This window comes from Pristiophorus japonicus, chromosome 10, assembly GCF_044704955.1.
Source record: "Pristiophorus japonicus isolate sPriJap1 chromosome 10, sPriJap1.hap1, whole genome shotgun sequence".
In the NCBI taxonomy this organism is placed as follows: Eukaryota; Metazoa; Chordata; class Chondrichthyes; family Pristiophoridae; genus Pristiophorus; species Pristiophorus japonicus.
In genome coordinates this window covers 166,177,646-166,205,579 of record NC_091986.1, presented here as the reverse complement: position 1 = coordinate 166,205,579, position 27,934 = coordinate 166,177,646, and the positions used below count along the sequence as shown (strand labels likewise).

General features: G+C 43.9%; 1 protein-coding gene across 3 annotated transcripts in view; it reads left to right on the top strand.

Moving 5' to 3' along the window:
- The window catches only part of flt1 (fms related receptor tyrosine kinase 1), a 274,841-nt gene that overhangs the window by 214,540 nt on the left and 32,367 nt on the right, over positions 1-27,934 (top strand). For all 3 annotated transcript variants that reach the window (XM_070892291.1, XM_070892293.1, XM_070892292.1), the window contains exons 21-27: positions 6,762-6,912; positions 9,506-9,603; positions 13,537-13,659; positions 13,770-13,881; positions 20,217-20,316; positions 24,588-24,693; positions 27,269-27,408. In XM_070892291.1, the coding sequence (XP_070748392.1) occupies positions 6,762-6,912; positions 9,506-9,603; positions 13,537-13,659; positions 13,770-13,881; positions 20,217-20,316; positions 24,588-24,693; positions 27,269-27,408 (830 nt within the window). The remainder of the gene's footprint in view (positions 1-6,761; positions 6,913-9,505; positions 9,604-13,536; positions 13,660-13,769; positions 13,882-20,216; positions 20,317-24,587; positions 24,694-27,268; positions 27,409-27,934) is intronic.

The window sequence follows — 27,934 nt, the reverse complement described above, 5'->3', positions numbered from 1 at the left end:
CAATAAGGGAATTAAGGGTTACGGGGTGCGGGCGGGTAAGTGGAGCTGAGTCCATGGCCAGTTCATCCATGATCTTGTTGAATGACGGAGCAGGCTCGAGGGACTAGATGGCCTACTCCTGTTCCTAATTCTTATATTCTTATGTTCTTATGAGAGAATCATAGATTCATAGAATCAGAAATTTACAGCACGCAAGGAGGCCATTTTGGCCCATCGTGTCCGTGTCGGCCGACAAAGAGCTATCCAGCCTAATCCCCCTTTCCAGCTCTTGGTCCGTAGTCTTGTACATTACAGCACTTCAAAGTGCACATCCAAGTACTTTTTAAATGTTGTGAAGGTTTCTGCCTCTACCACCCTTTCAGGCTGTGAGTTCCAGATCCCTACCACCCTCTGGGTGAAAATATTTCCGCTCAAAAAAATCCCTCTAAACCTCCTATCAATTAATTACTTTAAATCTATGCCCCCTGGTTGTTGACCCCTCTGCTAAGGAAAATAGGTGCTTCCTATCCACCTTATCTAGGCCCCTCATAATTTTATACACCTCAATATGGTCTCCGCTCAGCCTCCTCTGTTACAAAGAAAACAAACCCAGCCTATCCAATCTTTCCTCATAGTTAAAATTATCCAGTCCAGGCAACATCCTCGTAAGTCTCCTCTGTACCCTTTCTAGTACAATCACATCTTTCCTGTAATGTGGTGTCTAGAACTGCATGCAGTACTTCAACTGTGGCCTAACTAGTGTTTTATACAGTTTAAGTATAACCTCCCTGCTCTTGTATTCTATACCTTGGCTAATAAAGGCAAGTATTCCGTATGCCTTCTTAACCACCTTATCTACCTAGCCAGCAAAAAATGAAAATTTAAACGAAGAACCTTGGCAAAGGAGGTGTTTGAAGTTCCGGTGTCCTGCCAGACTCCACATGGCTGTTAACATTGCTGAAAGGCCTTTTAGCGGCAGCATTCACTGGCGTGATTTAGCGCAGGCGGCAATGCGAGCGGGAATGCCAAAATGAATGAGCTGGCGTCAATGCAGCGATGTACGGTGATTGACATCACACATAACTCATTAAAATACTCTCGCTGATAGCAGGCAACGGCAACGCTGCCGACCTGCTGAAAATGGCGGCAGTTGCGGACCCCACCACCAACTGGCGGAAGAGCGCTAGCCGTTTTTTTGCCATTTTATGACGCAAATAACCTGAATTTCTAGGCTATTATTCCTGTCATGTATCTTACATTATTATATATAACTGTATCCTAACATGCTATACATGACTGTAATAAGATATGACCTGTAACCACCAGCATACCTTACCACCAGGGGTGCACTTGCAAGAGACAGGTATATAAAGACAGGTCTCAGGCAAGTGCAGCATTCCAGAGCGGTGAAATAAAGGTGCAGGTCCAGAGTGACCTTGACTTCACTACATGCCTTGTGTGAATCTGTACTGAGGGGACAGGACTTTACAGTGGCGACGAGTTACGGGATTACAGAATCCACAGAATGGTGAACAACGGATCAGATGAAAAGTACAATGCTGGAGACAATTGGGAGGACTTTATAGAAAGGCTCCAGCAAAGCTTTGTAACCAAAGACTGGTTAGGCGACAATAAGGCAGACAAGAGAAGAGCCCATCTCTTGACCAGCTGTGGCTCGAAAACATACTCTTTAATGAAGGATCTGCTGGCACCCGAGAAACCATCAAGCAAGTCGTTTGAAGAATTGAGCACACTGGTAAGAGACCACCTGAAGCCAGCGAGCAGCCTACACATGGCCAGACACAGATTCTACAACTACAGATGCTGTGTGGGCCAAAGCATAGAAGCATAGAAACATAGAAACATAGAAAATAGGTGCAGGAGTAGGCCATTCGGCCCTTCTAGCCTGCACCACCATTCAATGAGTCCATGGCTGAACATGCAACTTCAGTACCCCATTCCTGCTTTCTCACCATACCCCTTGATTCCCCTAGTAGTAAGGACTTCATCCAACTCCTTTTTGAATATATTTAGTGAATTGGCCTCAACAACTTTCTGTGGTAGAGAATTCCACAGGTTCACCACTCTCTGGGTGAAGAAGTTTCTCCTCATCTTGGTCCTAAATGGCTTACCCCTTATCCTTAGACTGTGACCCCTGGTTCTGGACTTCCCCAACATTGGGAACATTCTTCCTGCATCTAACCTGTCTCAACCCATCAGAATTTTAAACGTTTCTATGAGGTCCCCTCTCATTCTTCTGAACTCCAGTGAATACAAGCCCAGTTGATCCAGTCTTTCTTGATAGGTCAGTCCCGCCATCCCGGGAATCAGTCTGGTGAACCTTCGCTGCACTCCCTCAATAGCAAGAATGTCCTTCCTCAGGATAGGAGACCAAAACTGTACACAATACTCCAGGTGTGGCCTCACCAAGGCCCTGTACAACTGTAGCAACACCTCCCTGCCCCTGTACTCAAATCCCCTCGCTATGAAGGCCAACATGCCATTTGCTTTCTTAACCGCCTGCTGTATCTGCATGCCAACCTTCAATGACTGATGTACCATGACACCCAGGTCTCGTTGCACCTCCCCTTTTCCTAATCTGTCACCATTCAGATAATAGTCTGAATACGCGACTTTGTGGCGGAACTTCGGAGGTTGGCTAGTTTATGTGAGTTCTCCGATGAACTGAGGAGAGAAATGCTGAGAGACTTTTTCATTGAAGGAATAGGCCACGCAGGAGTATTCCGAAAGCTCATAGAGACCAAGAACCTGACCTTAGAGGCAGCAGCACTGGTTGCACAGACATTCTTGGCAGGGGAAGAAGAAACGAGGTTGATTTACAATGCAGGTACGACAACTAACAAAATATCGGAACAAGAAGTTCACAGCATTAAACAAGCTGCTACCCCCATACACAGACAAAACCGGGAGAACAGACTCTCGACAGCAGGCAGTGGCGCCAGAAGCCATCAAAAACCACAGGAACGGCCGTTCACACCTCATCAACCCACAATGCGAGCAATCAACTACAAACTGAAAGAAGCTCAAGAGAGATCAGCCAGACCGCAGCTCATTCTTTGGGAACAATGATGGAAGCAGTCTGTGCTGGAGGTGTGGGGGTGGGCACTCGTCAAGGGGATGTCGATTTCAGCAGGCTGTTTGCAGGAACTGTAAATATACAGGGCATTTGGCCCGCATGTGCAACAAAACGGCAGCTCGGCTGGTATACGAATCGGATGGGTCAGAAAGCGGACCAGAAGATGGTGGGGACAGTACCCGGGACACCGGTGTACAGTGGGTCAACACGATCAATGGCTGCTGCTCCTACAACAGGACGCCTGCTATAATGATGAGGGTCCGACTCAACGGGATACCTGTCAACATGGAGCTGGACACGGGAGCGAGTCAATCTCTCATGGGTGCTCAACAATTTGAACAACTGTGGCCGCATAAAAGAGACAGACCAAAACTCTCAAGGGTCGACACCAAACTAAGGACCTATACCAAAGAAATCGTACCAGTCCTCGGCAGTGCCATGCTCTCTGTCACACATAAAGGGACAGTGAACCGACTTCCCCTGTGGATTGTCCCCGGAGACCCCCCAGTACTGCTGGGAAGAAGCTGGCTGACAAAACTAAACTGGAAATGGGATGATGTCCATGCCATGTCATTGAAGGAACGGACCTCCTGCTCAACAGTTATAAAGCGATTTGAACATCTCTTTCAGCCAGGTGTGGGCACTTTCAAAGGGGCCAAAGTCAAAATCTGCATCACACAGGATGCTAGACTGGTCCATCACAAGGCCTATGTGATGAGGGAAAAGATTGAACACGAACTAGACAGGCTTCTGCGGGAAGGCATTATGTCACCTGTGGAATTTAGCAATTGGGCAAGTCCCATCGTCCCAGTCATGAAGCCTGATGGATCCATACGAATCTGTGGGGACTACAAATCTACCATAAACAAAGTCTCCCTACAGGACCAGTACCCGCTGCCCAGAGCGGAGGACTTATTTGCCACATTGGCTGGAGGTAAACTTTTCTCAAAACTAGACCTCACATCTGTGTATATGATGCAAGAATTGACCGAGGAATCCAAGCTACTCACCACCATCAACACACATCGAGGCCTTTTCATGTACAATCGATGCCCATTCAGCATCAGGTCGGCAACTGCCATATTCCAGCGCAACATGGAGAGTCTGCTCAAGTCCATCCCGGGGACAGTTGTATTTCAAGACGACATATTTATCACGGGCAGGGACACCGACTCCCATCTCTGTAATTTGGAGGAAGTACTAAAGCGGTTGGATCGGGTAGGCCTATAAGTCAAGAAATCCAAGTGCCTGTTTCTCGCAAACAAGGTTGAATTTTTGGGCAGAAGGATTGCCGCTGATGGAATCTGTCCAACAGAGTCCAAAACAGAAGCAATTCGCCTGGCACCCAGATCCCGGAATGTCTCAGAACTGCGCGCCTTTCTCAGGTTACTCAATTACTTTGGGAACTTTATGCAGAACTTAAGCACGCTGCTGGAGCCTCTCCACGTGCTACTCAGGAAGGGGTGCGATTGGTTTTGGGGGGACGCCCAGGAACGCGCCTTCAATAAGGCACGCAACCTTCTGTGTTCCAACAGGTAAAAAGCTTCTTTGATCCAGGTAAAAAGCTAGTTCTCACATGCGTCAGCATATGGGGTCGGGTGCGTTTTGCAACATGTCAATAGTGCAGGCAAATTACAACCCATAGCTTATGCCTCCAGATCACTTTCGCGGGCGGAGCGCGGGTACGGAATGGTAGAGAAGGAGGCGCTCGCGTGCGTGTACGGTGTCAAAAAGATGCACCAATACTTTTTCGGGGCCAAGTTCGCGTTAGAAACCGACCACAAGCCCCTTACGTCCCTCCTATCCGAGAGTAAGGCAATAAACGCCAATGCCTGAGCGCGAATTCAACGGTGGGCACTCATGCTGGCGTCCTACGACTATATCATAAGGCACAGACCAGGCACAGACAACTGTGCCGACGCGCTCAGCAGGCTACCCCTGGCGACCACGGAAGGGTCTGCCGAACAGGACTGTGAGATAGTCATGGCAATCAATGCCTTTGAGTCCACAGGTTCGCCCATGACGGCTCGCCAAATCAGAGCCTGGACGACCAGTGACCCCACATTATCCTTAGTAAAAAGATGTGTCCTAACCGGTGACTGGGCAGAGGCTCGCGATGTCTGCCCCGAGGAATTAAAACCCTTTCACAGGTGCATGCAGGAGCTATCACTACAAGCAGACTGCCTGATGTGGAGTAGCCGAGTAGTCATGCCTCGGCATTTGTCCGGGAGCTCCACCGCGAGCACCCGGGGATCGTTCTCATGAAGGCCATAGCCAGATCCCACGTCTGGTGGCCTGGTATTGACGCGGACTTGGAGCTCTGCGTCCGAAGGTGCACCATTTGTGCCCAACTCAGCAATGCTCCCAGGGAGACTCCCCTGAGCCCCTGGCCTACCAAACCATGGTCTCGAGTGCACGTAGACTATGCGGGCCCATTCATGGGCAAAATATTCCTGGTAGTTGTAGATGCATTTTCAAAGTGGATTGAATGCATCATTCTAAACTCGAGCACAACCTCCACCACTGTGGATTGCCTCGCAACCATGTTTGCAACGCACAGAATCCCTGACATATTGGTCAGTGACAATGGTCCGTGCTTCACCAGCGCAGAATTCCAAGATTTTATAATTGACCACGGCATAAATCACGTCAAGACGGCACCGTTCAAGCCGACCTCCAACGGCCAGGCGGAGAGAGCAGTGCAAATCATTAAACAAGGCATGCTTAAAATCCAAGGTCCCACGCTGCAGGGTCGCCTGTTGCGACTGCTGCTGGCATACAGATCTCGTCCGCACTCATTGACTGGGATCCCCCCGCGCAACTGTTGATGAAAAGGACTTTAAAAACAAGGCTCTCATTAATCCTCCCAGACATGCACGAAATCATTGAGGCAAAGCGCCGTAAGCTGACTGAGTACCATGACAGAAATTCGAGGGGGAGATGGAATGAGATAGGGGACAAAGTGTTTGTACTAAACTATGGCAGGGATCCCAAATGGCTTGCAGGGACACTAACGGGCAAGGAAGGAAACAGGCTACTGATAGTACAAATGGACAATGGCAAAACCTGCCGGAGGCATGTAGACCAAGTCAAAAGCAGATTTACCAACAACACTGCGGAACCAGAGGCAGACTACAATGTGGAACTCGCACCACACCTGGTGGACAGACAGAGGGAACAACCTGAGGAAAGGGCAATCCCAACAAACAGCTCAGGTGAGTCAACAACAATCACACCAATCGAAACAGACAGCCCAGGCGAGATACCAGCAACCACACCCAAAGAAAAACCGACACCAAGGCAAACAACTGAACCACAACTCAGACGCTCCACGCGAGAGCGTAGACCACCTGAGAGACTGAACCTATAACGACAATAAGACCTTGGGGGAGGGTGATGTCATGTATCTTACATTATTATATATAACTGTATCCTAACATGCTATACATGACTGTAATAAGATATGACCTGTAACCACCAGCATACCTTACGACCAGGGGTGCACTTGCAAGAGACTGGTATATAAGGACAGGTCTCAGGCAAGTGCAGCATTCCAGAGCTGTGAAATAAAGGTGCAGGTCCAGAGTGACCTTGACTTCACTATATGCCTCATGTGAATCTGTACTGAGGGGACAGGACTTTACAGTTCCTTTAAAGCTTTCTTCTTGTGTTCTATCGTCCATAGGAGACTACACTGCAGGCAGATCAAATTCAAGAAAAGGCCCCCATGGAGGGTAAAAAGAAAAGGCTGGCTAGTGTCACAAGCTCCGAGAGCTCCACTAGTTCTGGGTTTGATGAAGATAAAACTCTAAGTGATGTTGAAGAGGAAGAGGAGGGTAAGAACTGATTCCTTCCTGATTTCTTCCTGATTTACAGCCTTCAAAGTTATTTTTACACCGGACTGAGTATCTTTGATGTCCTTGCTGATTATCTATGTAATAAACATCCGTGGGATATTCTTAATAGGAGGGGGCACACCTTTCAAGTTTGGAAAGGAATAAAAATACATGGTGTACCGTGAATGACAATTATAGTTCTTATCAGCCTGTCTCTAGGTTTTCAGAACAGTCGGGAGGAAGCCTCAAATTATTATTTTGCTACTAATCATCTGTGCGAGGTGAGAGGGTGTTGTAGGGAGTTAGCAAGCATGGCAGAAAGAAAAAGAGAACATCAGCAGTACTTGTAGCTTTAGTGCTGTCTTGTTCTGGCCAGAGATTCACCAAATGATCAGAAATTTTACTACAGTATCCCACCAAGGCAACAGCATGTCAGTGATGACAATATACTGGGGAAAATTCAGATGTGGATGATGGGGTTTTTATCTCCTCATTGGGTCCACTAAAATATATGCAGTAATTTATGTTTCGCAAATCACATATTATCATTGCAAATCTCTACAGTTTTTGAGCAAACTTGTGTTTCAGTACACTTCAAACTGTACTATATGTATCAAAGGACAACAGGGAGCTAATGAGTGTTCAAACTCCAGTGACATTTAGTATCACAGAAAAGTGTGTCGTACTTCAATTCAATTAAATACGTGATATTTTTTGCCAAGCATTGCTAATTACTGCTCACCTTCATGTGTGAGCCTAGGCCGTGAGTGTTAAAATATGGCACTCCCTGCCTAGGCTCACACATGAAGAATGGTTTGCAAACGTGACCCTGAGCCTCCGGTCGCTTGCCATTTTAATTCTCTGTTCCACTCCCACTCTGACCTCTATCCTCGGCCTCCTACACTGTTCCAATATAGCTCAACCCAAGCTCACGGTACAGCACCTTATCTGTCTACTAGGCATTTTTCAGCCTTCTAGCCTTAACACTTGAGTTTAACTACTTTAGATCTTAATGCCCCATTTTCTCTTGGACATACTGTACTATTTACACCTCCTCTGGTGCCATCATTTGGTTCCATGTTTGTCCCATTATCAGCTCCTTTTGCCTTACCTCATCATCCGTTTTGTCATTTAATCACTCCTGCCCACCACCCTATCACAAACTTTTGTCCTTCCCTTGCCCCCCTTTTCCCTGGCTCTGTAGTTGCTTAAAAGCTGTTCATTGCTGGTCATCTTCCCAGTTCTGATGAATGATCATTGACCTGAAGCATTAACTGTGTTTCTTTCTCCACAGATGCTGCCTGACCTTCTGAGTGTTTCCAGCATTTTCTGTTTTTATTTCAGATTTTGAACATCCGCAGTGTTTTGTTGGGCAAGATACCAAAGAGCAACTGATGGGAATTAATCTGTACCTGGCTTGAGGCAGAGATCAAATGAGCAAATTGGAATGGTGGGGCCAAATTCTGATATGGAATTAGGAAGCAAAATACCACCAGAAGAATAGGACTGTGTTAGAATCTGGGGAATTATGGGATAATGGATGTCACCTGAGGATAATCAGAAAATTACATGCAGTCTTTTTTTTTATTATACCCTGACTATTATCACATTCCTGTGTAGCGACATGTTTGTTAATCAGAATAATTTCTTGATTTATAATCTCATTTGTTGAAGGCCAGTTGTCTGCTTAAATTCAGTGGGGAAGGTTTAGGAAAACCTTATTTGTGTGACCAAGCTTTTGGTCACCTGCTCTAATTTCTACTTATGTGGCTCGGTTTTTATTGCATAACACTCCTGTGAAATGCCTTGGGACGTTTCACCATGTTAAAGGCGCTATATAAATACAAGTTATTGTTGATATTGACGCATGAGAGTTATTTGGGACAGATATACAATAGTAGTGCAGGATATGGTGAGAAAACTGCTGAAAGGGGATGTCATGGGAAAAGGAAAGATTAATGATCACCAGGGATACTGGAGCGAATAGAATGTCAGGAGGAACTCCAATGCCTCTTGTGAACCATACTGAATGGCTGGGAAGGATGTAGTTAATTGCTGTTTGGAACCATCGTTTTGAGTAAGATTAGGGGAGTATGGCAAAAGTGTGTTTGAGTTCTTTATGGCAATACTGACCCCATGCCCCCTGCTAGATCAACCAAACCAAACCAACATTATTATTATCCAAAAAGAAATACTGCAGATGCTTGAAATCTGAAACAAAAACAGAAAATGCTGGAAACACCTAGCAGGCCAAGCAATAGCTGTAGAGAAAGAAAAAAAGCTAAAGTTTCAGGTATAACCTTTCGTCTGAACATTTTGTCAGAATGATTTTTAGTCACGTTCCTAGTTCAAAGGAACAATGGTGTACTGGTGTACAGTGGAATTGGTGAGGTTTTCCTGCTGGACTATTGCCTGATAATATAGAGATAACTATGGATTCTTCAGCCTCCCATATTAACTGAAAATTTACATTAGCACTAAAGAGTTAAATCTTACTGCCCACCATATAGTGACTGCTTTATTACTGAACCACTAATTGCAGTAACAATTCAAAATTAACACTGTACTCCTCTTTTTTAAAAATAATTGATAGATGCTGATGACTTATACAAAGAACCAATTAGCATGGAGGACCTGATCAGTTACAGTTTCCAGGTGGCCCGAGGCATGGAATTCCTGGCATCAAGAAAGGTTTGGATGCAATACTGTGAAATTCTGAAACTCTGGTTCAGTGAGATTAGAAATCATTGAATATCTCCCATCCGTCACATTAATATAAAGACTGGCCAAATATAGTGAAATTCAGAATGTGAAAATGGAAATTTCTTCAGTATTTCATTTTAATTAGAATTTTGGAATAAATAAAGTAGTTCTCAATTAGCCATTGTTATCCTACAGTTTGACATATTGATGTGAGATTACCTTCTTCTTCTGATAAGTAATCGGAGTGGAAATCAATTTGATATGAACTGCAGTTATACGACAGATGTTTTGTCAGTGGAGTGAGAAATATTTTGAACTCATTCATAGAACTGGTTCTTTAAAAAGTTATTATTTAAATAATATCTGCATTATCAGAAGATTTCAATTTAAGATGGAAAATCAAATGTAGTAGCTATTCAGTAAACCCCTATAAACAGAAGCAAATAGAATGTATGAGAGATTGTTTTCTGGACCAATATGTCGAGGAACCAACTAGAGAGTTGGCCGTCCTAGACTGGGTGTTGTGTAATGAGAGGGGATTAATTAGCAATCTTGTGCGAGGACCCCTGGGGAAGAGTGACCATAATATGGTAGAATTCTTTATTCAGATGGAGAGTGACAGTGTTAATTCAGAGACTAGGGTCCTGAACTTAAGGAAAGGTAACTTCGATGGTATGAGACGTGAATTGGCTAGGATAGACTGGCAAATGATACTTAAAGCGTTGACAGTGGATAGGCAATGGCAGACATTTATGGATTACATGGATGAACTTCAACAATTGTACATCCCTGTCTGGAGTAAAAATAAAAAGGGGAAGGTAGCTCAACCGTGGCTAACAAGGGAAATTAGGCATAGTGTTAAATCCAAGGAAGAGGCATATAAATTGACCAGAAAGCAGCAAACCTGAGGATTGGGAGAAATTTAGAATTCAGCAGAGGACGACATGGGACTAATTAGGAGGGGGAAAATAAAGTATAAGAGGAAGCTTGTAGGGAACATAAAAACTGACTGCAAAAGCGTCTATAGATATGCGAAGATAAAAAGATTAGTGAAGATCAATGTAGGTCCTTTGCAGTCAGAATCAGGTGAATTTATAATGTGGAACAAAGAAATGGCAGACTAATGGAACAAATACTTTGGATCTGTCTTCATTAAGGAAGACACAAATAACCTTCTGGAAATACGAGGGGTTCGAGGGTCTAGTGAAAAGGAGGAACTGAAGGAAATCCTTATTAGTCAGGAAATTGAGTTGGGGAAATTGATGGGATTGAAGGCAGATAAATCCCCAGGGCCTGATAGTCTGCATCCCAGAGTACTTAAGGAGGTGGCCCTAGAAATAATAGATGCATTGGTCATCATTTTCCAACATTCTCTTGACTCTGGATCAGTTCCAATGAACTGCATGGGTAGCTAATGTAACACCACTTTTTAAAACAGGAGGGAGAGAGAAAACAGGGAATTATAGACCAGTTAGCTTGACATCGGTTGTGGGGAAAATGTTGGAATCAATTATTAAAGATGAAATAGCAGCGCATTTGGAAAGCAATGACAGGATCGGTCCAAGTCAGCATGGATTTATGAAAGGGAAATCATGCTTGACAAATCTTCTAGAATTCTTTGAGGATGTAATTAGTAGAGTGGACAAGGGAGAACCAGTGGATGTGGTGTATTTGGACTTTCAAAAGGCTTTTGACAAGATCCCACGCAAGAGATTAGTGTGCAAAATTAAAGCACATGGTATTGGGGGTAATGTATTGACGTGGATAGAGAACTGGTTGGCAGATAGGAAGCAGAGAGTCTGAATAAATGGGTCCTTTTCAGAAAGACAGGCAGTGACCAGTGGGGTGCCGCAGGGTTCAGTGCTGGAACCCCAGCTATTTACAATATACATCAATGATTTTGACGAAGGAATTGAATGTAATTTGCAGATGACACTAAGCTGGGTGGCGGTGTGAGCTGTGAGGAGGATGCTAAGAGGCTGCAGGGTGACTTGGACAGGTTAGGTGAGTGGGCAAATGCATGGCAAATGCAGTATAATGTGGATAAATGCGAGGTTATCCACTTTGGTGGCAAAAACAGGAAGACAGAATATTATCTGAATGGTGACAGATTAGGAAAAGGGGAGGTGCAATGAGAACTGGGTGTCACGGTACATCAGTCATTGAAGTTTGGCATGCAGGTACAGCAGGTGGTGAAGAAGGCAAATGGCATGTTGGCCTTCATAGCTAGAGGATTTGAGTATAGGAGCAGGGAGGTCTTACTGCAGTTGTACAGGGCCCTGGTGAGGCCACACCTGGAATATTGTGTTCAGTTTTGGTCTCCTAATCTGAGGAAGGGCGTTCTTGCTATTGAGGGAGTACAATGAAGGTTCACCAGATTAATTCCCGGGATGGCAGGACTGACATATGAGGAGAGACTGGATCAACTGGGCTTGTATCCACTGGAGTTTAGATGATATGAGAGGGGATCTCATAGAAACATATAAAATTCTGACAGGATTGGACAGGTTAGAGGCAGGAAGAATGTTCCCGTTGCTGGGGAGTTCCAGAACCAGGGGTCACAGTCTAAGAATAAGGGGTAAGCCATTTAGGACCTAGATGAGGAAGAAACTTCTTCACTCAGAGAGTGGTTATGGAATTCTATGGAGTTGTTGAGGCCAGTTCATTAGATATATTCAAAAGGGAGTTAGATATGGCTCTTACGGCCAAATGGATCAAGGGGTTTGGAGAGAAAGCAGGAAAGGGGTACTGAGGGAATGATCAGCCATGATCTTATTGAATGGCAGTGCAGGCTATGTTTCTATGTTTCTAAAATGTCCTACCAATTTTAGAGCATGTCTAACTGCTGCAGTGAGCAAATTCAATTTTCTACAGCTTAACTAAGGTATAAAGTACAAATACCAAAAGCTCAGGATTCCTTCCACAAAACAAATATGGCTTATAAGTTAATTGGCAAAACTGTGTCTTAATTTAAAAAAAGAGTGATGAAAATATACATGTTTATAGGCTACATGCCATTGAAAATATCAACATCAATAGCAGCCTGTTCTATATTAATCACCTCAATATTTGTTAAAATCACGTCAATTAAGCAAAATGGGTAACTTTTTAAATAGAATCATAAAATTAAAAACAGAAAATGCTGCAAATAAATAACAGATGAAAAAGAAAACCAGGAATCAAAATCTCAATTAAAACATAAAATGCTAATCTGTTATGTTTCCAGCATTTACAATGTTTTTCTTTTGAAATCTTTGAATAATTAAAGCTAATACATAATTTATTACCATGTACCTTTAGATCTCAGTAGTTTGGAATAAATCTGAAAATGTAGTCCAACCTTCCCCCAGTTTAATTAGTACAGTTAAATCAGGAAGCCAATGGAGTGAATGTCATGCTCCACAGTGTCTGCTCGATCATCCTGTGTCCATTGCTTTACAAAGTGTGTGGGAGATCCTGTACTTTGTTCTGGAACACTATGAAAATGTCATGGAAAGATCACAGTGGAAATGTTTGCAGTTGTTTTCTTACCTGTTGTCTGTTTGCCAAGTTGGAATGTTCACGTAACCTCAGCTGAAACATTTGCTTCAGCCATTTCGAGGCACAGTGTGAGGCTGGACATGTGACGCCCAGCTCTTCCTCACATCCAGACCTGCATTGAACGATTATTACATTTAATGACTTACTTTCAAGCTGCAATTTCTGAAAACAAATACATTTCTTACGCAAGTTTGAAGGAACTCAAGCAGACTTCCTACTTACTTCTGTCTACTTCCTCAGAAAAAATATTAAATTTTTTTTTTTTTGTATCATTAAGGAAAGAGGTTTTACTAAAAAAGCTTCAGTATAAATAATGATGTCAGGAAATTCATGGCAAAGATTGAGGAAATGCATTGTGAGAGTGCAACTCTTTTATTACAGTGCATCCATCGAGATCTGGCAGCAAGAAACATCCTTTTATCTGAGAACAATGTAGTAAAGATCTGTGACTTTGGACTTGCACGAGATATATATAAAGATCCTGATTATGTGCGAAAGGGAGATGTAAGTTCATTTAATGACATTACTTGTAAAGATTCTTATAACTTGACAATTAAAAATGAACTTACATAGGTAACTAGTCATGTCAATAACTTGTTCATCAATGTTTGCAGGCAAGGCTCCCTCTCAAATGGATGGCCCCCGAATCTATATTTGACAAAGTTTACAATACTCAAAGTGATGTCTGGTCTTATGGAGTTTTACTATGGGAAATATTTTCCTTAGGTATGTCACAATATCTACATCTATCGGTGTCATTGAGATACAGGAAACCTCATGACTATGCATGTGATTGACATACAGGCATCCTCATTTTATAGTGAAATCAGATTTATACACATGATAGGATTTTCAGCCATGAGCTTATTGGTTGGTGGAGCAGGCTCGAGGGGCCAAATGGCCTCCTCCTAATTCTTATGTTCTTATGTTCACAGAGACATATAGTTTGCTACATGAAAGATTTAGTTTTGGTTAGGCATTTGTCTGATTCACATAGAAACCACCCCCCACCCCCCACCCCACCACCGCCATGCTTAAGCGTCTACAAATCAAGCAATTGAGAAATCCTCACTTGACATGGAACACACACTGTAGTGACACACATCCCTGTGTTCGCTGATCTACATTGGCTCACAGTTCGACAATGCCTCGATTTAAAAATTCTCATTCTTGTTTTCCAATCCCTCCGTGGCCTCCAAATTTCTGTAACCTCCTCCAGCCCTACAACCCTTCGAGATCTCTGCGTCCTCCAATTCTGGCCAGTCTCCGATTTTCTTCACTCCACCATTTCTGACGATGCCTTCATCTGCCTTTGCCCTAAGTTCTGGAATTCCCTACCTAAACCCCTCTGCCTCCCTGCTCGTCTGTCCTCCTTTCAGATACTCCTTAAAACCTACATCTTTGACAAAGCTTTTGGTTACCTGTCCTAAACTATCCTTATGTGGCATGCTGTCAAATTTTGTTTAACAATTGTTACTGTGAAGTGGCTTAGGACATTTTACTATGTTAAAGGTGCTATATAACAACATAAGAAATAGGAGCAGGAGTAGGCCATACAGCCCCTCGAGCCTGCTCCGCCATTCAATAAGATCATGGCTGATCTGATCATGGACTCAGCTCCATTTCCCCGCCCGCTCCCCATTACCCCTTATCCCCTTATCATTTAAGAAACTGTCTATTTCTGTCTTAAATTTATTCAATGTCCCAACTTCCACAGCTCTCTGAGGCAGCGAATTCTACAGATTTACAACCCTCTGAGAGAAGAAATTTCTCCTCATCTCAGTTTTAAATGGGTGACCCTTTATTCTAAGATTGTGCCCTCTAGTTCTAGTCTCCCCCATCAGTGGAAACATCCTCTCTGCATCCACCTTGTCAAGCCCCCTCATAATCGTATACGTTTTGATAAGATCACCTCTCATTCTTCTGAAATATAAATGCAAGTTGTTATTATCTAAGTCTACAAACCTGAATGCAGGTTGGCAAGAACCAAGGTCTAGGGCCCCACTGCTAAAGTTTACCCAGCCAGTACTGCACAGCTTGTGAGCATAGCTTCCCACTGCTTGTCTAGCCAGGAACAACCTACATGTCAGTGCATTAGTTTGCAAGATTAATTGAAGCCATAAGAAGAATCGTATGTGTCCTGGAGAACTAAGGTATTGCATTACTGCATCTGCCATGGAAGATTGAAACATAGAAACATAGAAAATAGGAGCAACAGTAGGCCATTCGGCCCTTCAAGCCTGCACCACCATTCAATATGATCATGGCTGATCCTCTATCTCAACGCGATATTCCCGCTTTCTCCCCATATCTCTTGATCCCTTTTGTGTCTAGAAAAGCACATGGGATTGGGGGTAGTGTGCTGGCGTGGATTGAGAACTGGTTGGCAGACAGGAAGCAAAGAGTAGGAGTAAATGGGTACTTTTCAGAATGGCAGGCAGTGACTAATGGGGTACCGCAAGGTTCTGTGCTGGGGCCCCAGATGTTTACATTTTACATTAATGATTTAGACGAGGGGATTAAATGTAGTATCTCCAAATTTGCGGATGACACTAAGTTGGGTGGCAGTGTGAGCTGCAAGGAGGATGCTATAAGGCTGCAGAGCGACTTGGATAGGTTAGGTGAGTGGGCAAATGCATGGCAGATGAAGTATAATGTGGATAAATGTGAGGTTATCCACTTTGGTGGTAAAAACAGAGAGACAGACTATTATCTGAATGGTGACAGATTAGGAAAAGGGGAGGTGCAACGAGACCTGGGTGTCATGGTACATCAATCATTGAAGGGTTGGCATGCAGGTACAGCAGGCGGTTAAGAAAGCAAATGGCATGTTGGCCTTCATAGCGAGGGGATTTGAGTACAGGGGCAGGGAGGTGTTACTATAGTTTACAGCTGGAGTAGTGTGCATAGTTTTGGTCTCCTAACTTGAGGAAGGACATTCTTGCTATTGAGGGAGTGCAGCGAAGGTTCACCAGACTGATTCCCGGGATGGCGGGACTGACATATCAAGAAAGACTGGATCAACTGGGCTTGTATTCACTGGAGTTCAGAAGAATGAGAGGGGATCGCATAGAAACGTTTAAAATTCTGAAGGGTTTAGACGGGTTAGATGCAGGAAGAATGTTCCAATGATGGGGAAGTCCAGAACCAGGGGTCACAGTCTAAGGATAAGGGGTAAGCCATTTAGGACCGAGATGAGGAGAAACTTCTTCACCCAGAGAGTGGTGAACCTGTGGAATTCTCTACCACAGTAAGTTGTTGAGGCCAATTCACTAAATATATTCAAAAGGGAGTTAGATGTAGTCCTTACTACTAGGGGGATCAAGGGGTATGGCGAGAAAGCAGGAATGGGGCACTGAAGTTGCATGTTCAGCCATGAACTCATTGAATGGCGGTGCAGGCTCGAAGGGCCGAATGGCCTACTCCTACACCTACACCTATTTTCTATGTTTCTATGTTTCTAAATCTATCTATCTCCTCCTTAAATATATTCAGTGACTTGGTCTCCACAGCCTTCTGTGGTAAAGAATTCCACAGGTTCACTACCCACTGAGTGAAGAAATTTCTCTTCATCTCAGTCCTAATTTTTCTACCCTCTATCATGAGACTGTGACCCTTTGTTCTAGACTTCCCAGCCAATGGAAACATCCTCCCCACATCCAGTCTATCCAACCTAGTTAGAATTGTATACATTTCAATGAGATCCCCTCTCATTCTTCTAAACTCAAGTGAATACAGGCCTAGTCGACCCAATCTCTCCTCATACGACAGTCCTGCCATCCCAAGAATCAGTCTGGTGAACCTTCGTTGCACTCCCTCTATGGCAAGTATATATTTTCTTAGGTAAGGAGACCAGAACTGCACACAATACTCCAGGTGCGGTCTCGCCAAGGCCCTATGTAACTGTAATAAGACATCCTTGCTCCTGTACTCAAATCCTCTTGCAATGAAGGCCAACATACCATTTGCCTTCCTAACTGCTTGCTGCACCTGCATGCTTGCTTTCAATGACTGGTGTACAAGGACACCCAGGTCCCTTTGTACATTGCCATTTCCCAAGCTATCACCATTTAATTAATACTTTGTCTTTATGTTTTTCCTACCAAAGTGATTAATCACATTTATCCACATTATACTACATCTGTCATGTGTTTGCCCACTCACTCAACCTATCTTTGCATCTTCCTCACAACTCACAATCCCACCTAATTTTGTGTCGTCAGCAAACTTGGAAATATTATATTTGGTTCCCTCATCCAAATCATTTATATATATTGTAAATAGGTGGGGCCCAAGCACTGATCCCTGTGGTACCCCACTAGTCACTGCCCGCCACCCCGAAAAAGACCCGTTTATTCCTACTCTCTGTTTCCTGTCCGTTAACGAATTTTCAATCCATGCCAGTATATTACCCTGAATGCTTTAATTTTGCACACTAACCTCTTAAATGGGACTTTATCAAAGACCTTCTGAAAATCCAAATACACTGCATCCACTGGTTCTCGCTTATCTATTCAATCAGTTACATCCTCAAAAAACTCCAGTAGGTTTGTCAAATACAATTTTCCTTTCATAAATCCATGTTGACTTTGTCTAAGCCCGTTGTTTTTTCTAAGTGTCCTGTTATCACATCCTTTATAATAGACTAGTATTTTCCCTACTACTGATGTCAGGCAAACCGATCTGCAGTTCCCGGTTTTCTCTCTCCATCCTTTTTTAAATAGTGGGGTTGCATTTGCCACCCTCCAATCTACAGGAACTGTTCCGTAATCTATAGAATTTTTGAAGATGACAACCAATGCATCCACTATTTCCATGGCTACCTCTTTTACTCTGGGATGCAGATTATCAGGCCCTGGGGATTTATCGGCCCTCAGTCCCATTAGTTTCTCCAGCACTATTTTCTTACTCATAATCATTTCCTTTAATTCCTCTTGCTCACTAGATCCTTGGTTCCCTAGCATTCTATCATAGCCAATTCATTCCTTATACTTTCGTAGTTTCCTTTGATTCAGATCTGATCTTCACTCATCAGGTGTGTAATCTTGGAACTAAAAAGACTTGCAGCTTTCAGGATGATAGTCATTAATTGGTCACTAAGCAAATAACAAGTGCAGGTTTGAACTCCTGATTAGTGGAAAGCAAGCAACAAGAAGCTAATCAGAAGTAAAACTCACCATAAAATCCATCTATATATTATTAAATGTTTTGGGTCAGTCAGAATGTAGGAATTGATGGTATTAAGGATGTACGATTATAATGGCCCTTTGATGAATCAGATCCCAGAATAAGTACAAATCACATCCCAGAACCATGTCTGTCATGTCATTTATGATTTCTGTTAGCTACAAAAATGATGGTGACCAATCACATTCTACCAACAATTATTGGCATGCAACTATCGTGTCAGCTCTCTACATTCCAATTGCTATTAAACTTAAGCATTTTGCTCTGATAAACCTTCTGGCACATTCCAACTATAAATTGGATTGGAGTGCAGTGGAAGGCCCAAGAATTAGGACAGAAGCCAAATTTGCCAGATCTCAGCCTGCAATGCTAATTTCCGTAGAGCCTTGTTTGGGGCAAAATTTCCATCTGCCCCAAATGTGGTCCCTTTCATCAGAGCCTGAGGGGCCAGGAACTCCCAGTCCAAAGAATGCCTCAGCCCTGCCTAGGATCCACCAGCTGTATCCTGGCCAGCGGAAATGAGGCCCAACTGGAGTTTCAGACCTGGATCCTGACATGGACCCTGAAGAATACAACCAATGTTGGAGTAGAAGCAACGTCCCTTCATGGCTGCTAACTACCTTTAAAGTTGCAAACCTGCCTGCATAAAGATGCATGCCTTCCCAATGCTAACGGCCCTAATCTGCCTGAGATGCACCGAAAGTGGTGCCGGCTCCCGCCAAGAATATTGAAATGAGAAATATCCCCTTGATCCCATACAATCCGGAGGAACCACTGGAAGAGAATCCTGGTGAGCTGATCCCAGAACTTAGGCAGGATTAAAAGCCTGTGAATTTTTAGGCCCCTTCTAATTGTAAATATAAAGACTAATTCATTATCCTAAACTGGGTCTAAATATAAAATAATTCACAATCTAAGTGAAACAGACTGTAAGCATTGAACAATGAATTATTACTGAGTAAAATGTAAATATGGAATAATTTATTAATTGTGACAGACTGTTCTGTGTGGCTCAGCATAGTTGTCAGCTGTCAGCCTTTTAAGTAGACAGTCAGCTTTTTCTACTCACTTGGCATCTACTAAAATAGCTTTTCTGCCTCGTGGATAGAGCAGTTTCTGGCGTATGGAGGATTGTGTGTTGCATGACTGCAGCTATAATCGTCCAATCCTGTGAGGTGGGTTGACTGTTTGGCCTGGGTCATGGATGTTCACCACCGATCAATGGAGACTGAGATGGAGAAGAGATTGGAGCAGGTTTGGGATGCAGGGTGGAAATTATCAAAGTATTTGTGGAACGACCAAGTAAATTAGGCCCTGGAATACAATTAGAGACAGGATAGTTATTGATCTGTCCTGTTTCTGTGTATCCAGGCCCTGGTCCATTCACTATCCTTTATGTCTCTGTGTCCCAGGGCCTGGTATACTTATTGCATTGTCCTGTCCTGTCTTTAACTATATCCCAGTGCCTGATTTACTCAGTGCTTCCCAGAGGCTTTCCAGCAACCCTCATCTGCCCCGCTATCTCCTCTCCTTCATGCATAATCATGATCAAGATCAAATATATTTCTTGACATTTCCTATGTTGTTTTCTTGAAATTCAGCAATTTCACTGCACCCAACATCTGCATATTTTCTTGCTGGATGATAATGATGAGGAGAATGTTGGCATTTGTGCCTTCTCAACCACCAATTTCACTGAAACCCATTTCTGGAAATTGTCAGATCTGAAAAAAACACCATTCTGCCCAAAGGTAGTTGTTACAGACAGATCTGACTTGACACAGTATTCTTATCATCTGCCATTTTTAGTGACAATTGCAGAATTAAATGTTATTCCTGCATTTATACCTAAAACATCTGCATGTTGGATTCAGGTGCATCACCATACCCAGGGGTCCAGATTGATGAAGAATTTTGCAGAAGATTAAAAGAGGGCACAAGGATGCGAGCTCCTGAATATGCAACCCCAGAAATGTAAGTGGACTGATACAAACATAGGAATTGCTCGACGAAAAAAGACCGAGGTCCATCTAGCATCCTGATAGTTGCATGATGCAACCTCTGATTCACAATCTGACAGAAATACAACCTTTCTACTCACTGTAATCCATCTGAATTAGTGACTAATGAAGTTTTAAACTGAATGGTTCCAATGAATTAATAGATTGCCATTATTCAAAGGTAGAAATGAGACCATTAATTTACTGAGTACATATTGTATATGTGTATGTGTGTGAGAGAGAGTAACATAACACTAATAAAAAATAATCTTGCTTATTATTCACTTTCATAGCACTGAATGAGGAAAATATTGCCTATTAGTGATGTTCAGTATATCTCTATTAAATGAGATAACAGCAGGTTGAGTTTCTTCTGCGATTTAAAAATTGGGGTTATTTTCATTAAAACAGAGGGGCTGCTTGGGATGATTTGATAGACATGTATAAAATTATGAACTAATACGACAGAGTAGATAGGGACAGGGCTAGATTTTGTCATTTCCCACCTGCCCGGGGAGGGGGGGGGGTGAGGCCAGTAGACCACGGGAAACCTGCAGTTCCATTTTCCCTGCACACTGTGGAGTTTTAACTCCATCGCGTGCGTGTGACATCACCGCTAGGTTCCCCACCTGGAACTTAGGTGAGCCGGGATGAAGCATACCTGCTTTTCCCAGCCCACAAGGATTTCCCCTCCCCCCCCCCAAGACTGTGCTAGCCTCGCTGCAGCTATCGGGAATCCCGAGCCCCGGGATTCCCGGCCAGCTGCACTTGAACCTGCACAGCAGGTTAAAGCAGGGGCTTCTGACCTCATTACAATAGTTAGCTTGAGATGGAGCATTGCAGCGAGGAAGATTGAGAAGAGCATTGGTGCGATGACACAGCCTTGATTGACACCGGTTTGCACGTGTATTGGGTCTGTGGTGGACCCATTAGTCAGGATCACGGCTGGCATGTCACCATGAAGCAGGTGGAGGATGGTGACAAATTTTTGAGGGCAGCCAAATTTGAGAAGGACATTCCATAATCCCTCACAGTTGACAGAGTCAAAGGCATTTGTGAGGTCAAAGGCCATGTACAGAGGTTGATGCTGCTACCTACATTTTTCTTGGATTTGACACGTGGTGAAGATCATGTCCATTGTGCCCCTTATTGGGCGGAATGCGCATAGTGACTCTGGGAGGAGCTCTTCAGCCACTGGGAGAAGACGATTGAGGAGGATTCTTGCGATGACTTTCTCTGTGGCAGACAGCAGGGAAACCCTTCTGTAACTACCGCAACCGGACTTGTCATCTTTCTTGAAGATGGTCATGATTATGGCGTCTCTGAAATCCCTGGCAGGCTCTCCTCTTTCCAGATAAGAGAGATGAGGTCATGGATTCGCGCCAAGAGTACCCTTCCACCATGCTTCAGTACTTCACTGGGGATTCCATCTGCTCCTGAAGCCTTGTTTTTCTTCAGTTGTCGGATGGCCTTTTCAACCTCATGCCGAGCTGGAGTTGTGCCGAGGTGATGGTGGGGTGGCATGCTGTGGGATAGAGTCAAGGACACTCACGTCAAAGACAGAATCTTGGTTAAGGAGATCTTCGAAGTGCTCCTTCCAGTGGGCACTGACTGCCTCTCTGTCTTTAATGAGCACCTCTCCGTTCTTAGCCCTCAGCGGGTTAGGACCTTGGGTGCTTGGGCCGTAGGTGGTCTTGACTATGCTAAAAAATCCATGCACATCGTGGTTGCTGGATCTCCTGCACTTTTTCCACCCACCATCTGTTCTTTAGGTCATGAGTTTTTTGTTGGACCTCGGCCTTCAGTTGTCTGTAGATCTGCTTTCTTGCTCTCGAGTTGTGATGTTGTTCTTCCTCACTGCAATGCTCCATCACACCCTAAACAAGCTCCCCGCTGGAGTGGAGCTAAAGTACAGGACAAACAGGAAACTGTTCAACCTCCGTCGCCTCCAGAACAGATCCAATGTTGTTCCGATCTCTGTCATTGAATTACAATATGCAGACGACACTTGCGTTTTTGCACACTCGGAGGTCGAATTCCAAACCATCGTCGACACCTTCACCGAAGCATATGAGAGTCTGGGCCTTAAATGAAATATCACTAAGTCAAAGGTTCTCTACCAACCCGCCCCCGCCACACACTACTGTTTCCCCCCCCCCCCCCGATTATCAAGATCCATGATGAGACTTTGGACAATGTGGACCACTTTCCATACCTTGGGAGCCTACTGTCAACAAGGACAGACATCAATGACGAAGTCCAACACTGCCTTCAGTGTGCCAATGCAGCCTTCGGTTGCCTGAGGAAAAGAGTACTCGATGACCAGGATCTTATACCTGGCACCAAGTTCATGGTCTACAAAGCAGTAGTGATACCATCCTCCTATATGCTTCAGAGACGTGGACTATGTACAGTAGGCACTTCAAAGCATTGGAGAAATGCCACCAACACTGCCTCCACAAAATCCTGCAAATTCATTGCCAGGATAGGTGCACCAGTGTCAGGGTTCTTTCTCAGGCCAACATCCCCAGCATCGAGGCATTGACCACGCTCGATCAGCTCCGTTGGACGGGCCACATTGTCCGCATGCCTGATACTAGACTCCCGAAACAATTACTCTACTCCGAGCTACGTCACGGCAAGTGAGTCCCAGGAGGGCAGAAAAATACCTCAAAGCCTCCTTGAAAAAATGCAACATCCCCACCGACTTTTGGGGATCCCTGGCCCAAGACTGCTCAAAGTGGAGGAGAAGCATTCGAGAAGGCGCCGAACACTTCGAGTCTCTTCGTTGGGAGCTTGCGGAAGCGGGCGACAGTGAAATTGCTCGTGAAACTTACTCATCGACGTCCTGTTCCCTTCTCACAGTCTTCCACTTTAACCTGCTCTTCGGGGTAAGCGGGAAGGACAGCCGCCAGAGAATGGCTGAGTCCTTCTTTAAAGAGACAGATCAGGTTCCAACATTGTCCTCGGAGCCTGACTTATTTTATTCAGCGGCCTGAGCGGGGAAACCGTAGTGGCTTTTCTGAACCAATCCGAGAGATCACATAAAGGTCAACAGGCTTGGTTTTTGGGGCACACCTCACAGGGCGCAGCATCCTAAACTTAGCTCAGCATCAACATTCCCTGGAGCTCAGACTCAAGACATTCCAGTCTCTGCCTCAGTAGCCACTTATGGTGAAGTGTCCCATGACCTAATTGCCCTCAGTTCAAGAACTTTCCTTTCCCCTTGGTTTTTCCAGTGAGGATCCTTGTTCCCCATTCACCCAAAAGTGGAAACAGTCTGTCACTGTTTATCCACAGTAAAATCTCCAGGTTTCACTCACCCCTTTACTGGCTGCACCTCTCTTGGCACTGCTCCCACTCACCGCGTTGTTGCTGCTCCTCCCGGCTCTGCAGAAAATGTCCAGGACCAGCTGCACTGTCAGTGCGGGTAGATGATTCAATTTGTTGCATAAAGGATCAATAATATGTTCCTGGCTGGTGAGATTGTTAGGAAAAAAAGTTTTATTGTGTACTGTAGCTAAGAATCTACCTGCCTCTGTCACCTCTAGGCTCGACTACTCCAATAGTTTCCTTGCTGGTCTCCTATCCTCAACCCTCCAAAAACTCCAACTTGTTTCAATTTGTGTTACATATATCCTGTCCTGCATTAAGTGCTGCTTGTTAATTAACCCATCCTTATTTCCTCTGGTGTGGGAATCCAGAACAAGGGAGCATAACTTTAAAATTAGAGGTATGATGTCAGGAAGCACATTTTCACACAAAGTGCAGTGGAAACCTGGAATCTCTCCCTCAAAAGGCTGTTGAGGATCAATTGAACAATTCAAAACTGAGAGAGATTTTTGTTAGGTAAGGGTATTAAGGGATATGAAGCAAAGGCGGATAAATGGAGTTGAGGTACAGATCAGCCGTGATCTTAGTGAATGGCGGAACAGGCTAGAGAGGTTGAATGGCCTACAACTGTTCCTATGTAGTGGTGCGCAGCAGATTTTCTCCACCCTTTTATCATCAAAATGTGAGGAGCTCAATTAAGACGAAAACCTACTTAAGATCAACTCCTCTCTGGCAAATAAAATTTGATCTGAAAAGGATCAACTGTATAAAACTAGATTGTTTTCAATGTGTGGTGTTTATAGGCGGCATCTAGAATTTACTTTACATAATCATTAAACACATAATTAAAATTATGAAACAATTGTTTATTTTAAAATCAAACAAGCTAATTATTTGTTGGGTCTATTCCAGTTATCAAACATTACTTGACTGCTGGCACGGTGATCCTAAAGAACGGCCTACTTTCACTGTGCTTGTGAAAAGGCTCGGAGATTTATTGCAAGCAAATGTTCAGCAGGTAATAAGACTTTTCCAGCGATACACTGGATTTTTTTCACAGTTAGATATAATGTTAAAATGTTTCAACTTAAAAGTTCATTATTAAGTTTCAGGTTCAAATTGTTGTACAGTAAAAAAGTGATATTCATGTCACTAATTATTTGTAGTGATTTTAATTAGAATAATTTTCTTGCACCTTAATTTTATCCAGACCAGTGAATGTTCTGTATTTTGCAAAATCAATGCCAGGAAAAACAACATTCTGGGGAAACTCATAAAAATATCAGTATGATTGATGACCAGCTCAGTCACAAGACATCATGACATAAAGTCATCATATTTGAAAATTAACTATTTACAGATTATTTGCTTAACTCTCTCAATGCATTGCAATTTTATTCCAGTGTGCAAATTTATGTTGGAGCTTTCAGGATTTGCACTAATTCTCTAATGTGATACATATAACAATCTTCACCTAGTGGAGTAACATTGGGCCCAAGTTTCGAGCCGTGCCTAGAACGGCGCAGTCCCGACCTGGATGCCCGTTTTTCGCGCCACAAAGTGCGCCTAAAAAAACCCTCCAGATTCTCCACCTTCCTGCAGGTCCTCTGGCCCTCGGCGCGGCACAGCAGGAGCTGTAGGGGGCAGAGCCAGGTCCCTGCGCTGAAAACAGTGCCGGGACCTCTGCACATGCGCGCTACAGTGGGCACGCAAGTGCAGTAGCTCCAGGCGCCCGAAACTGTGTGGGAGAGGTCCGAAGCACGCAGCCCCTAGCCCTGGCCGAATGGCCTCACTGGGGCTCTGTGAATAAGGCTCCTCCCACGGCCAGTTCCTGCTTCCTCCCGACCCGACTCGACTCCCACTTCCCGCCCCCCCGCCTCCAGACCGGACCCGACCTCCGCTTCCCCCAACCCCCCCGCCCCGACTCCCGCTTTCCCCCTCCCCTGGACTGGATCCGACCCGACTCCCGCTTCCCCCCCCCCGGACTGGATCCGACCTGACCTCCCTCCCCCCGACCCGAACCAAACCGACCTCCCTCCCACCACCCCCCCCCCCCCGACCCGACCCAATGCCACCTACCTATAAATCTGGTGCTGGGGACGGGCCCTGCCCGAAGCCTCGGGCCCGGCCTATTCAGCCTCCCTCCCCCTTCTCCTTTCCCCCCCTTCTCCTTTCCCCCCATCTCCTTTCCCCCCCATCTCCCCTTCATCCCCTTCTCCCCCATCTCCCCCCGTTCTCCCCCCTCCCCCATCTCTCCCTCTGCTCCCCCCCTCTCACCCTCTACCCCCCTCCTCCTCCTCCCCTCGCTGTCAGAAACACAGACACTGACAGACAGAGAATGAGAGACACACACAGACAGACAGAGAGATAGAGACATTGACAGAAACACACTGGGGGGGGGGGGGAGGGGGCATCCCAGCACGCTGTTGGAGGGCTCCTGGTGCTGCAGTCAATAAGTAGAAAATGTTTTATTTATTGATTTAAAAAAAAATTATTTCTTATTAATTTTTTTTGATTGATTTATTGATGTATTTATCATTTATTATTGATGATGGCTCTTCATTTGTAAAACTGAAGTGTTTAATGTTTGTAAACTTCCCTTTAAACCCCCCCTCCCCCATTCCCTATGCCTGATTTGTAACCTACGCCTGATTTTCTAAAGTGTAGACAAGGTTTTTTCGAGCGTACAAAAATCTTCACTTACTCCATTCTAAGTTAGTTTGGAGTAAGTTTTCACTGACAAAACTTTGAAAACAGGCGTAAGTGGCCAGACATGCCCCCTTTTGAAAAAAAAATTCTGTTCCAAAGTGAAACTGTTCTAACTGACTAAAACTGGAGCAAACTAAATGGCGAGAATTCCGATTTCTAAGATACTCCATTCTACACCAGTTGCTCCTAAAAATCAGGAGCAAATCATGTGGAAACTTGGGGCCATTGTTTTGATCTTATTAAATGGATAACTACAATAAAGAAATTATAATGAGCCAGTATTGTGTAACTATTGAAATGGCTCTTGGTAATACTCGTGTTTACAATATATAAAACTATTTAAATATTTTAAAGTTATCATGTTTCAAGGGATTGGATGGTGTTATGAGTTACAACATGTGCATCTCTGGGACCTGAGCATGAACCTAGTCCAGAATGATGGAATGATGAAATCCTCCTCTTTTGGGAAGTGAATTTATGTAATTTCAATCTAGTTCCTAATGGCTATAAACTCACAGCCAAAAATTACTATTAATTTACCACAAATTTGCCATTCTCACTCAGAGCGAATGGCCAGTATGAGTGATGAAAATGTCACATTGGTACAACAGAGGGTGTTATTCTGAGGCTGGTATTTCGCAACGTTGGGAAACATTTCCCCTGCTGTTTATAAAGGTGGATGTGAAGAACACATTTATGAGCTTGCTACATAGGAAATCTTCTTCCATTGTTAGACAGCCCTAGATTAAGCCTAACCAAATCTGCTCCCAGCTAAAATCATCTTAAGCCATTATTGGCAACAAAGAGGAGAGTTTTTTTTGCTACTTTTAAATAAAAGTATAATTCTTTTACATTTAAAACAAAATAAGTGTTCTAATTTGCAGGATGGAAAGGACTATATCCCATTGAGTACCATGCTGGTATCAAATAGCTTTCATTTTACGGTCCCAACATCACCAGACTCCTGCTTGGGAGAAGAAATGGAGAATTCAAAATTTAGTTATGAACGAACAGGAAGCTTTGGGTAAGATATATTATTCTTTATCCAGAAAATGGAAGTATTTATTGAAAAGACCACCTTTGCCAAAAAGATTAACAGTGAAACCACTATTGTAAGTGCGGAGGTAATTTACGAAGAGCACTTTGCACAATCACCCAACATGCAAGCCTAGTTCAGTTCTATGATATTTATCAGCTTGCAAAATCTCCCACATCAATTCTTAAATAAGATCAAAGTCAATGGAAAAGAAAATCAAACTGTGTAAAAAGGATTGCCAATTCGTTATCCCCTGTAATGTGTTATCACCCAACATGTCTCAAAATCAGACAAATTAAGGTCCATGTTAATTCCATCTGCAATTCTTCTACTTGAGCCAGAACTAAGATTAAAAAATTGCCATTTTTCTTGCTGCCAACAATTGTTTATAGCCGCTCCCCAATGCTAACTGCATAGAACTAAGCACAGTTATGCAGGAAATAGCAGTTATTTAATCAGTTAGAGCAAAGGGATAGAGCTCGAATCAGCACAGTCATTTTTTACTTTAAAAAAA